The sequence below is a fragment of the Perissodus microlepis genome, chromosome 4 (assembly GCF_051167445.1).
Source record: "Perissodus microlepis isolate ML-2025 ecotype Zambia chromosome 4, ASM5116744v1, whole genome shotgun sequence".
In the NCBI taxonomy this organism is placed as follows: Eukaryota; Metazoa; Chordata; class Actinopteri; order Cichliformes; family Cichlidae; genus Perissodus; species Perissodus microlepis.
Window position 1 is genome coordinate 23435164 of NC_140464.1, and position 13657 is coordinate 23448820.

The following is a 13657-nucleotide window of genomic DNA, read 5'->3' on the forward strand; positions in this document are numbered from 1 at the left end:
GGCTTGCTCATGTCGTGGTGTGACAACATGCATAGCTCTGCATCCTCAGCACCGCATCCCTCATTCTCTTTTCATCATCTAGCTATCTTCCCTCCCCCACTCTCCATCTTTACCACTACCTGATCCTTTCCACTGCTTGTCCCCACCTCCTGCTTCCTCGCCGTCTTTGCTCCATCTTCCACACACACACCCATCCCTCTGGTCTTTAGAGGCTGCTTATGTGTTACGCAATTCTGCTCCCCTGTCTGTCGATGTGATCATTACGCAACATTTCCTACTCTGCTGGAATACTGATGAGCAGCAGGAGAGAGGTAATGGAGGGACAATAAAAAGGGGGAAAAAAAGATGTGCACTCAGGGGGATTGTGTTTGTTTGTGTGTGTGTGTGTGTGTGTGCGCAAGCGCGCAAGCGCATCAAGGATGAGGACGATGCCTTCATTTATCCACCAGCTCCTTGTGTTACCCGACGTTTGTCACACAGTCGCCGCAGCTGGTCAGCAAATCAGGCAAGGTCAAAAAGACAAGCCCGCGTGTCGGTAAAACTCCAAATTTATTTCATATGCATAATACAAGATACAATTAGGACACGATACTGCAGTTGCATGTATCCAATACATGATAGGGACAATACAAAAACGAGAAAAAAACCCACATTTATATAAAAATCAGAACAGAAAGCCAAAAACACCACAAGTCTTTAAAAATGTTTCCAGAAAGAGATTTAAAATGGTTTTCCGGGAGCTACTTCAAATAAGTAAACAAGGGCACGGTGTTGTCGATGCGAAGCATCTCAAACCAGTGTCAAGAGTTTCAAGCAATAACCTTAAAACTGAGGTTTAGACTGGAGATCTAGTCGTGCTGCTCTGAGCACACCTACAAACACCTGTGCGCACACACACTTGTGCCAGATGTTCTCTGTCGATTATTTGTGCATTTCCAGGATTCTAGTTTTCCTTAAATGTTACCCAAAAGTGGCACAAAGGGTTTTACAAGTGCAGGAGCCATCTTTTGTCAGTAGGTGGCAGAAGACGCGCCTACATCCAAAAGTCATAACTGCAGGTCTGCATGCAAAGAATTGGGGAAAAACTCCAACTTCTTTACAAAGAAAAATGATTTCATAAGGAGCCTCACATCAAACAGAAACTGCTACATACTTTATGCATCACTATACAAAATATGATCTTGATTTTATTGGCTTCTAAAAACCTCTCTTGGCCAGTACCATGTTATAGTTTTTTCATTTTAAATGTCCAAGTTTGCATTCATCAGCTAGACTGATGTCTAAAGCTCAGTGCAGTCGATGTGACAGAAAAAAACCCCAAGAACCAGCTGTTACAATACACTATCAGGAAACTCAAATGATCACATTAGCAATAAAGAAAAAAAAAAAAAAAAACACACAAAAAAAGCACCAGCTGATTCCTGTGTATCCAGATATAGATCAATCTATAGCAAATTAAAAAAAAAAAAAGATAATAATAATCCACAGTGATTAAAAGATGCTGCTTTCAGCTGTTTTCACCACAAGGTCAAGCGCTGGCTGCACAAGGAAAGGCGGTGCTGTCATAAACAAAAGGACATCGCAGCAAAGATGCTCTGCTTTTTTGTTTTTTTTAACTGTTCTGCACAATACACCATCAGCCTACGTCATCCCCCCAAAAACCAAAGAGCTCTAGTTTTCGGTAATGGTTTACAGACATAAGTACACTTGGTATAAAACTTATTTTTAAAAAAAACCAAACAAACAAACAAACAAACAAACAAACAAACAAACAAACAAGGAACAGAGAGAGAGAGACAGACAGACAGGTTCACTGGGTTTCATGCATTAAGATCCCGGACTACAGAGAATTGAGAACTGGAAGCACGAATGACTTTGGGGCATTTCTATTTAGTACATCATAGTAAGTATACATACAACATCACTACTGAAATCAAACTAGCATTACATAACAGAGTATTATTGCCACATTTATTTTCTTTCCAGGATTATGAGCACAAGCTGGCTGATAAAAATCAAAAAAAAATTATAAGTTTGAGATACAGAGTCCCATAACAGTCTGCAACATATTTACTAATTAAGATTCACACTCAGAAGCTTTGGCGGAAAGAACTCAGTTTATAAAGTCGGATTTAAGGTTTTGCCAAATGGAACTAAGCTGCTTTGTACGTGTTCTTTGCTTCAACCAACACTTTGTAGCCGTGCTCCATGTTTTACCTTTCACAGTAGCAAGTGTTGGACGAGGTAAAGGAAAGTGCACCCTGCCCTTTGTGTGTTCAGAACACAACACCCCCCCCCCCCCAAAAAAAATAAAGCCCACATTACTATATAAACCTGTTTTTAAAACAAACATCCAAATGCACAGTTTACCCTTTGAATTCCCTGCTTTGTCATTGGTTTCATTATATAGGTATTGTTCCTAAGGAGAAATAAAATTATCTGACACATTGTTTGTACATCACAATCAACAAATGCATAATTACCCAAGAATAAATACAGCACTCATTCAACTATTTGGCAAATATAAGGAATATTGTAGGGTTAATAAAGACACAGAGTCCCCATCTTAGCAAAATAAAGACCAGGAGACATATTTACAAGGTTCAGATACAGCCGACTTTGAGCCTGCTTAAGATAAAAAATAAAAAGCAACCAATCAATCCAGTCCTCTCGACACCGTTAGGCAGGCAGTGACTCTAGCACACTAACTCCAGTGTGCAGTAAATAAACATCCCAACAGCACTGTGAAAAACTCTTAAACCCACCCCTCATTTCTTTATATTTTGCTTTCAAGGAGCCACATTTTGTTATTGTTTAAAGTAGTCTTGAGCAATAGTTCTCCAGGATTTCTAAAAAGCTCTTTCAAAGTTGATTTTTTTTATTTGTATTTTTTTTTTTTTTTTTTTTTTACACTGGCTGCTTTTTCACTATTCCAAAGAAAGATTTTAAATTGTATTTTTGTTACTAGCAGTCGTCACAAAACGCATACTTGTTTTAATTTTTTGTTGAATCTACGCAAAAGATCAAAAGTAACAGTTTGATGGGCATTAAACAGTTTTCAGATCTTGTTACTATTGATGAAATTATGAAGGCAAAAAAGTACTGTTAGATTTTGAGCCATCATACAATACTATGTGGAAAGTGTTGTAATTGGAAACAGCTTTATTTTTCAGAACGGCAATCATCTCAAACAACGCAGTGAAAGCATACCTGAATAGAAAAACATCAGTCATGGATTGGCCTCCCCAGAGCTCAGACCTCAGCATTATTGAAGCAGTGTAGGATCATGTTGACAGAGAACATAACAGAAAGGCAGAAACATCCAAAAAAGAGCTTAAAATGTCCTGGAGAACTATTCCTGAAGACGACTTAAAGAAATGAGAAGAAAGCTGCCTAAGAGAGATCAGGCTGTGTTGAAGAATAAGGTGATCCTTCCAAATATCAACTTTCAAGCTGGTTAGAATAATACAAACTCTGTGTTTGTCTTAGATACTGTATTTCCATGTATGTCAATAAAATCCTGCATCTATATCCCACTTTATGAGCAAAACTTTAGGGAATGAAGGGTGGCACAAGACATGTGCGTAGTACTGTACATGTGAACATACCCCTCTACAATCAAAGGCCTTGGAGATCAAATGCACAGCATGCCTTTAACAGTAACCCACAGATAGAAACTACTACTCTTTCCCCATATATAAAACAATCTGCTCCTTCACTGAATCTTTGAGTCTCTGGAAGCTGATCTTAGTAGAAAAAAAGATGTTAAAAATCACAGAAGCTTTAAACTTTAGACCTACTTTGCATTTTCATTAGTATGCTACCATTAAAACAGCTCCCACTGTGATCATCGTTAATAAGGTAGACAGCTGCTACCAGCTTAATCTCCACACACCGTGTGTTTTCTTTTCTGTTTTAATGAAAAAGTGCAAAATGGATTATACACTATAAAAATGGTGCAGAGAGATGATTATATATACATAACAGTTGTTTTTCAACAGTGTGCAGAGGCGTGCTTGTGTGACGGAAGAACTCTGACTGGACCACACCTTTCCTGAGGTCTCCCTCCTCTTACCCTCTCCAGACTGGGAGTACCACCTTGAACCTGACTCCGGCTCATTTTTCATTTGTTCCTCTCCTACACTGCGCAACTTCACTAAATATTCTTCTTCTTCTGAGCCTCCTAATTAAGTGCAACACAAGGAAAACAGGAGGAGTGCACATGTGCACCTTTCTAAATACGCAACTTCTGACTGACGCTACTCGTGCTTTGGTCCATTAAGGTGTGCTGTGCTCTGACGGAAACTGCTGTATCGAATTTGAAAGCGTGCGATTCTTTCTAACCGACCCGCTCTTTTCATGTCGCTTGACTCTCTTTGAACTTTTCTCGAGACGACCATATTTTCCATGTGTGTTTGACCATGGGAGAATCCAGAACGGTCCACTTCCTCTCCAAGTGTAGGAGCCAGGCGCTCTCCACAGGCCTTCCTGTGACCACCGCTCCCATCATGCCTCACTGCCTGCCAGTGTGCATCCAAAACTCCAGCGTCGTGTTAGAAACTGGAGCCGAACACAGTGACTGGAGGTCAGCAAAGACAACAGTGCAAATTTAGATTCCCTAGGTGTTTATATCTGTGTTGAAATTTGCGGGGAAGGGAGTTCTGCTTTTGTCTCGTCATGGGTTTTATTGTGAGTTTTCTTTTTTTCCTTTTTTCTGTTATTTATTTATTTTTTACAGTGGGCCGTACTTGGCTTCGTATCGAGCCAGGACGTTCTTACAGCGACCGCAGTCCTTCCGCATCTCAGCCACTTGTTGCCTCAGAGCAGCATTTTCACGCTCCAGGAAGGATGCACGCACGGTGATCTGGTTCTCCTTAAGGCGGCGTGCATCGCGGGAACGCTTCGCTGCCAGATTGTTCTTCTTTCTTCTCGACCAGTACTTCTCATCCTAGAGAAATGAAAAGGGACAGAAAGAAGAGTTAAACCTGCCCACATAAAAGAAGCGATTGGATTGAGGAGATCATCAGCTCAATTCTAATGTTTTACTGGGCTAATGTAATCACATAGAAACACAAACTAACTGATGGAGTTGGAGCTTAAACATCCTCAAACCCAATTTTGATAAATGCATTTTTCTGACAACTGAACAAGATGAAAAGAGTGGAAATTTCCTAAATATATGTCAGACTTAAACTGTCTGACATATATTAACTAGTTTTTACAACAGTGTTTTTTCAGACTGGAGTGAACTGATCTCAACTGCAGTTTGGGAAGAAGAAAATTTGATTCCACAGACCTTCTGCTCATCAGGAACAAAAACCTTCTTGGCCTTCTTGATCATCGGCTGCGGCTTCAGCTCCTCCTGGGAGAACCTGTGCTTGCGAGGGTTGAACAGCTCACCCCCGGGCACGCTGGACAGGACCAGGTCTGTGGGATCTGGCTGGAAATTAATGTCCACCTCAATGGCGTCTGGGTCGATCGGGGAGGGCGTGTTACGTTCTGCAGAGTCCAGCAGGGGAAAAAGTAAGCTTGGACACAAGACAGGTAAACGGCAATGAACCAGGTGGCCAGACTTCACACCACTACTGTGAAACCTTTTAGGGAGCTATGTAGGCTTCATTGCTCTCAGCCGCTGATCCCACAAAGACATTTTATCATTGCAAACACTCACTTAAAAAAAAAAAAACAAACAAACAAACTGAGGGTTATACAAAAGAAGCACAAGTCTTTGTGGGAATAATAACCATACCTACATAAAAACAATTATAAAAAGTAGTAAAACAAATAAGTTCACTACATGCCACACTGGAAAAAAAGGCTTTAAAAGTTTCTGTGCAGCTCAAATGAAAGGTGTCTAAGTTGGACACCTCCCAAAAATACATTTAAAAAATATTTCCATCACTGCTTCTGTGTCAGTTTGTTAACATGTGACTAAACTGCCTGCAGTGAAATTATTTGACTATATTAGCATTGACGACCTAGATGGAAATTATATGCAAAGATCTGCCTTTCACCACATCACTTTAGCAGAGTAATAATGCACAGAAATAGCTGGGCAAGCACCAAAATCTGTATAAGTTATGTCCTACTGCCAAATGCTCTGACATACCGCATTTTATAAAGTTGACGTCCACATTTAACTGGAAAAAAATCGATATTCCTTATTTAATCCAGCCTGTCCCGGTTGTCATGAGATGAGAGGCAGGCTACACCTGGGACTGGTCACCAGTCTGTCACAGAGCTTGTTTGGCCAGATTTGGTAACATTTATTAATCATTATGACTTAGGTAGCCATGCCAGCATTAACATTCTTAGACCAAACTAAATAAAACTAGAGCTGCATAACTGAGAGGAAATAACAGTTTTCATCAGGTGTTAATGTTTAACACATGCAGTAAATCTGCTCACCTGCTTTCTTTACTTCTGCTTTTGGCGTTGCCTCCTCAGGCAAAGATTCCTCTTTTTGCTCTTCCTCTTCTTCTCCTTCTTCTTCTTCTTGTTCTTCTTCTAGCTTAGCCGGTTGTAACGTGGTGACTGTCACAGGCTCCTCTGGATCTGGGGTAGCCATGGAGGCAGAGGGGGGAGATGATGAGTCTGCAGCAACAGGAGTAGCGGGAGTAGCTGTTTCAGTAGTAGTAGTAGTAGGAGGAGTGGTGGTGGTAGCTCCTGCAATAGCCTTGGGAATGGCTTTGCCTTTGTCTTCAACTGTCAGTGTCTTCTGCAGCTCCTCCTCCTCCAGGGTCACAGGGATACCGTTCTCCAGGAGGAACTCATCCAAGTCCATGTACTCCAAGTGGAATGTCTCCCCATCATACGGAATGGTCTTCTCCCAAATGGCTGGGGTCAGGGAGGCTGATACCCCTCCACTGCCCCCACTTCCACCACCACCTCCTCTGGAGCCTCCACCAGCATTGGTTGCCACAGCCCCTCCTCCATCCACGTCTTCAGATGAGCACAACTTCTCCTTCTCTATTTCTACATTAAAGACATAAAGCATAAAAGGAAAAGGTGAAATTAATGGCTGCTTGCTGAAAATGAACAGTTCCCTTGTCCAAATATTATTCAGTAGTAGAGGTGGGTGTATCAATCTAAAGGACAACAGTCTCAACAAGACAGAGGATCGAAACAAAGTATCAATCCTAAGTTCAGTATATAACCCACTGAGTTTATTATTTTTTGGAAACAAAAAAAATTAAGCAAAATATATATGTAACATTCAAGGTCTAAAAAACAGTTTTAACAAACATGAAAAGTTGAAAGGCATGTATTAATTACAAAAAAATCCCAGTCATTAAAATGTGTTGCAAATTGGTGATGACCTCATAAGTAATGACACACTACTCTCTGCTTACTTACAAAGTTGCCTTTGTAAGTATCGCTATTGGCGATACTGGCCCTGTAGTTACTTGGGTGTTGAATGGATACCAAAATTTGCAGCATGGTACAACATTATTCAGGAGACACGGTGAGAAAGTGAAATTATGAATGAGAAGAGGCTGGGTGGAAAGGGGTGGTAGTGATGTGACACCTGACAAACAAGTGGATAAACAAAGGCGGGCTACATCCAAGAAGCCCTACAAGCGGTCTGACAGACTGAGGCAGAGAGAGGGAGTAGATGCTAAAATGAAAGAAGATAGTCAGAAAACACCATCACCATCAGCCAGGACCAAAGAAAAGTAGCTCGGGCTGTTTAATGAAACCCCAGGGAGTCCACTCTGTCCTGACTGTTTCCAGCTAAAGCTCCTTGATTTTCAGCGCAGAAGAGCAGGAACTTTTTGTTCTTCATCGTTTGCTCCACGCAACAGAGGGCATGTGAGCCAAAACCACGACCACACGTTTTAGGCGAAACCCCAGACGCTGATTACTACCCAGCTTTAAAACCTATATACTCGTGGTTCATTTACAAGCTGAAAAACTGGGCAGCATTTTAATTTTAAATTATTATTATTATTATTTATAATAATTAATAATGCTTACCGTCTTCTCCTTCCTCCAGGATGTTCGGAGGAGGTATGTCCATAATTTTCTTTAAAACAAAAGGAAAAGACTTCTGGGGTGACGCTGTAGCGGTATTACCGCTGGGCTCGAGCTCCGTTGCCATCGCGGCTTCACCAGGCATTGTTCCGTACCGAGCTCCGAGCACACCGAGGCGACGCTGCTTTTTTTTACCGAGAGCTGCGTCCGAAAAACAGGAACACAAGAACCGCGTTTAGCCGCTGGACTCGACACTATCGCTGATTTTGAGCCTTTTAAGCCGAAAATGCAGCTTTCTAGAGTCAAAAACAACACCACACCGAGCCTCTTCTTCTCCTTACCCACGGAGCGCGCTCGTTGGATATTCAGGAGTTCCGTGCCACGCCTCTTTCACGCAATAGTAGCAGCTGATTGGCTGTCAGTACTTCATATATGAATATATTACTGCAGCTTCATTTTGACTCTAATCTGTGGTAGCTCTACGTTTGGTCATTGGCCACAAACACACAAGGAAATCATGGCTTTACATAGAAGGAAAAAAACCCAGACCCTATAAGCGCAACGTGAATGCAACACTCAGCCTCGTGCAGTCATCATATTAACATCTTTATTAGAAGGCGTTAGAGGCACGAGGTACTCACACTTTCACGGCAAGAACTGCGTGTCACGCGCGCACGCATAGCGCAAATACCCACACCCACATAAACACGTTGTGAGCTCGTGCAGTCGCTTGTTTTCTGAGCGTGATACTCGTGGCCAAACACGTGCGCCCCGCCCGCACCCGACTCACGTGAAAGCACACTCTGTCGATGGGCGTGGCTTCAAGATTCTCTGCACGTGCAAGCCAATGCGAGCTGGTTGAAGCGGGCACGCGCACGACAGTGTTTTTATTTTATATTGATTTAATAGTGCACGCGAGGTATAATCTATAACGTCTATCACATATTTCCCTAGATACGCTTTAACTCTACGCGCACCAGCTTCCAGGTCCTCTCTAATGAGCACATTCACCGTGTTTAACTGCACCGAATAATAATAATTAATCTAAAAAATAAACCCTCACTGCCACAAAAAAAGAGACGTGCGTGTTTCCGCGCGACGGAGCGCGCACGACCTTGTCTCGAATATTGTTTTGTTTCAGGAACACGATGTTCAGCCGCAGTGAAATTCTTCCCCCCCCCCCCCTTGTTCAACACATGTGAACAGAGGGAACTTTGTATGCACACTGAGATGAGGAAGAAATAACTGAATTAAAACTTGATGGTGATGTTTTATACATGCTTTACATGGGAAATTACAGAAATATTAAGGCCTCAACCACAGTAAACACAATAACAATAACACAATAATCTGCCACTGAAGTGTCCTGCGAAGACACTGCACATCACAGGGCCAGCATATTATGTACTAGTGAGTCAGCATTGGTTGTCAATACTACAAGATAATAAAAGGCAATATTTATATTTGAGTTTCTAACACTATAATTACTTTGCATGTCTGTGGGATTTTTTCTGGTGTCACAAACATGTGGAAACATGTAAATCTAAAGCCAAACATTGTATGCCAGGGTATCAGGGATGCAAAGGGGAGTGCTATTACAACTTTGTACAATTTCTTCATCTGTATACCAGCATCATGTACGTAAATGTGCATAGAAAGTATGGATGAAAGTATACTTTATTAGCTTAAGATAATAATATAATAATCATAATATAATAATATGTAGTTAGCATGGTGAAAGACTATGAGAGCAAAACAAGTTTCTATAATGCTGCATTTTTTAACCTCTATCTACTCTACTGAAAAGCATCCTTGGCTTTCTTGAAAGACCCTATACAAATCTATGTTGTTATTATTATTTCAGGTTTGCTAAGCTAACTCTCAGGCTACTGCAAAACCTGGTTTTGTTTTGTTTTTTACATAAATAATTTTGGATTTGTGTTATTTTTACATGACTAGAAACATACTTACAAACTACTAAACATACTACAAACTTTACTGGCACATGATTTGCTTCTACTAGCCGACTCATTTTGCTTTATTTGAGTTTTATTGCTTTTACTGCAGAGTTCCTTTCAGTTGTAACCACATTTACTTAAAGTGCCCCCCGAAGGTCAACTCTAGGTCATCATAGATTTTACATGCTGCCAATGTATAACATACACTTATGACACACAGCTAAATATTTGCTGTAAATCTGCGAATACAGCACAACTCTGATTTCAGGGGCTGGATGATACAGACTGGTCTTTATGAAGGAAATCAAACTCCAGAGTGGTTTTATTTCCTATGCATCATTAGCCACAGCTTTACTGCAAGTTGTTTGACCCAAATCTGACACTGTGCCTTTGAGCTAGCTGTCTGGTTGTCTATAGAGATGAACAAACTCTCTCATTAGTCATGAGAAGATGGGGACTGCATACTAAGATTTATTTATCTATTTATTTTTTTAACAGGTCAAGGTATATTCGAAACCTCACTGTGACCAACTTTGGTGATACTGGAGCAATTAGGTGTCCGTACCCACATAAGTGCTATCAAACGCTTAAGGAGACATCAGAGCACAGGTGAAGTAACACAACCCCAACACATTTAGTTCAGTTTCAGCTGGCAGTCTTTCTTGCATGCCCTGCATGTCACTCCCTCTCACATTTCCTATGTCATTGCACCAGCAACTTCTAATGAAAAATAAACCAAAGAATTTATTTATTTTTAACAGAAAGTAAGCTAGAAAGTGTGCATAACATAAGCAGAGTGCATAAAGAAGCTAATGAAATGATGAAAGTGAGGACTGTTTCAGTGTTGTTGCATCAGTTTCAGGCTACACGGAGAAACAGCATAGACAGTCTGCTGACACAATACACCGCACAGCCTTTCATCACCTGTGCATACTTCAAGAGATTAGAGTGATATTCTAATTACCACATACTACTGCACTTAGTAAAATAATGAACTGAACAGGAGACATTTGATTATGTTTACGGGTGGTTTTACTTCTACAGTTTCCCATACAGAAGGGTTTAAAGTGTCTGCTAGTAAAATAACTTTACACTAGAGCTGGATTAAGTACTTAGTTCAATGCTGAGATGCAATAAAAACACTAGTCAGTTTTAATAGTCAAAATAACAGAAGTCACTTCATTAACTTTATGTATAAAACCACTTCATGTGTATCACTGAAAGCAAGATAAATAAGATGAAGATACCATGAAGAATTGCAGGGCTGCTGCATTACTTTTATCACAGACTCTAATAAAATGGCAACATAGCAACTGTCACAGGACAATATTAAATCATAAACCTTAAAAATAATGTAACTAATTAATTATACTCATTTTACAACCAGTGTCATAGTTTAATCCTTAATATTCATAGGCCTCTATGTCAAATTTTTATGTGGGAAAGTCACATAAACTAATGAAATATAGTAAAAACGTACTTAGCGTTTCCATGAATGTAACTACACACCACCATATGCTACTTAAATAAGTCTGCCAACTACAGACTGCACGCTAGCAAAAGCAGCTCTCATAAAAAGATGCAAAAACAGTTATAAAGTTATTTAAAAAACATGCTTACCGCTGTCATCAAAGGCCGGGAAGGAGAAGGGACAGTCGGCCAAGTACCTGAGCAGGTCCGGCACGTCGCTCCTGTCCTCGAAAAACATTTGGTTAGCCGCCGTCATGTTAGACAACTTGTGAAACTGCCAGCTCTGCTCGAAAACACAACTCTTATTTACTCCGACGAAGCGACTACGTGCGCTTTGAATCAACTTTTCAACGTCACGGGGACGGCTGCATGTGTCCGAACACAATCAGAGTTATAATTACCAATGCGAGCCACGCCCCCTCCGCGTGTTGACGCGGTGACAATTGAGCGCGCGCACGCCAATCATACCGCAGCGCCTATCAGAAAGCAGGGGGCGGGCTCTGGAGAATCACAACCAAAACAACCTTTAACGGCGCGGCTCCGGCTTTTCCCCCCCCACGCACGGCCGCACGTGCAGTGACACTGTGGGATCTGGAGCGCCACGTGCCACCTAGTGGCTTGATTAAAAATTGCACTACACAGTGACTTCACCATTCAAGCCAAGGTGTGTCAAACTATTATGCTCAAACTTGTTAACCACACTCAATGCCATTATAGCGTTATAATACTATTATAAAGTAATGCTTTATAGTATTAGAGCGTATATCTGTGAAGGTTCTTAGTCATCCAGGTCATTGTAGTCTAAGGAGCTGGGCAAAAAAAGTGTCTGGACTACTTTGAGTTTTAAGAAACTCATCAGTCCAGACGCTTTTTCTGATTAGAGTGTATACTACCACACATACAAATACACTACTTTCACCCTTTAATTCAAGGGGTTTAGCAAAAGCTTTGGATTAACTGTTTAGGAATTACAGGAATTTACACATGTTAGTCCTCCCCCTCAATTTTCAGAGGCTCCAGAATTATTGAGCTGCTATATTGAGGCTGTCAATCAGTTTCATGGCGGCTGAGGACTTTTACTTTTTACTTCACAATAAATGAAGCATATAGATGAAGGGATGAATTTCCATTTATAGGTAACTAAATACAAGACCGAAATAAAGGGCAGTTCAACTGATAGAGGTTTTCATTTGGCTGAAAAATCAAAATAAAGCTATCACATACACAGCAGAAACATCAGTAGTAGCCCCAAATCAATAATCTGTTGCACTGTTAAAAAGAACAAATACACTGACCAGCTAAGTAAAAATGTCTGAAAGACCACAGAAGATGTTAAAGAAGCTAAAGTGCATGAGGGCAGAATTATTTCGATGGTTAACAAAAACAACTTCACAACATCTAACCAAGTCAGCACACTTATGAGGAGGCAGACATATTGTTCAAATTTACAATCAAAAGAGGCTTTCAGGAATGAAAAACACAGAAAGTTTATCATGAGGTGAAAACTACTTGTTACAGATTAGACTTTGGCAGAAAACATCTAAAAGAGCCTTCACAGTTCTGGAAAATTCTATGAACAGATGAAAACAAGATGAACTTGTACAAGAATGATACAGAATACCACATTACCTTCAAACATGATGGGGATGTTATGGCATGTGCATATAAAGATACCTTAAATACTACATTGCAAAAAAAAAAATGCTTGTCTTCCTTCACACACATATGAACTTGAGTGACATTCCATTCTTAATCAATAGGTTTTAATGTGATGTCAGCCCACCTTTGCAGCTATAACAGCTTCAGCTCTTCTGGGAAGACTTTCCACAGGTTTAGTAGTGTTTATGGGAAATTTTGACCATTTTTCCAGAAGTACATCCATGAGGTCTGCATCTCAGTCTCTGCTGTAATTCATCCCAAAGGTGTTTGATTGTGTTGAGGTCAGAAGAGTCAACTTCTTCCACACCAAACTCGCTCTATAATCTCCCCTCTACCAAACTTTAGACTTGGCACAATGCAGCCAGACAAGTACCGTTCTCCTGACATCCACCAAATCCAGAATCATTCATCATATTGCCATATGGATAAGCATGAATCGTCTATGCTCTAGAGTCCAGTGTGTGCTTTATACTACTGAATCTGACGGTTTGTTGTGCTTGGTGATGTAAAGCTTGGACGCAGCTGCCTGGTCATGAAAACCCATTGTATGAAGGTCTGGCTGCACTGTTCTTGACTTAATCTAAAGGTCAAATGAA

At 40.7% G+C, this 13657-nt stretch overlaps 1 protein-coding gene across 2 annotated transcripts; it reads right to left on the reverse strand.

Moving 5' to 3' along the window:
* Window positions 1-532: 532 nt before the first annotated feature.
* Window positions 533-11785, reverse strand: tefb (TEF transcription factor, PAR bZIP family member b). 2 transcript variants are annotated; one of them, XM_084926563.1, is made up of 4 exons: window positions 11553-11785; window positions 6409-6975; window positions 5297-5499; window positions 533-4948 (listed from the first exon to the last, which is right to left on the reverse strand). In XM_084926563.1, the coding sequence occupies exons 1-4, from the start codon at window positions 11656-11658 to the stop codon at window positions 4733-4735; spliced, it is 1092 nt and encodes a 363-aa protein (XP_084782689.1). In that variant the 5' UTR covers window positions 11659-11785; the 3' UTR covers window positions 533-4732. The 2 variants fall into 2 exon arrangements, with proteins under 2 accessions (XP_084782689.1, XP_084782688.1); XM_084926562.1 differs by lacking the exon at window positions 11553-11785 and adding an exon at window positions 7978-8836.
* Between the last annotated feature and the right edge of the window lie 1872 nt (window positions 11786-13657).

Bases quoted from the DNA above. Each gene is read 5' to 3' on its own strand.
- tefb (XM_084926562.1), bottom strand. From the start codon at position 8,119: ATGCCTGGTGAAGCCGCGATGGCAACGGAGCTCGAGCCCAGCGGTAAT. The intron at 5,500-6,408 runs GTGAGCAGATTT...TGGACTCTGCAG, and splicing joins AGCAGAAGTAAAGAAAGCAG to AACGTAACACGCCCTCCCCG. The intron at 4,949-5,296 runs GTCTGTGGAATC...TCATTTCTCTAG, and splicing joins TTGTTCCTGATGAGCAGAAG to GATGAGAAGTACTGGTCGAG.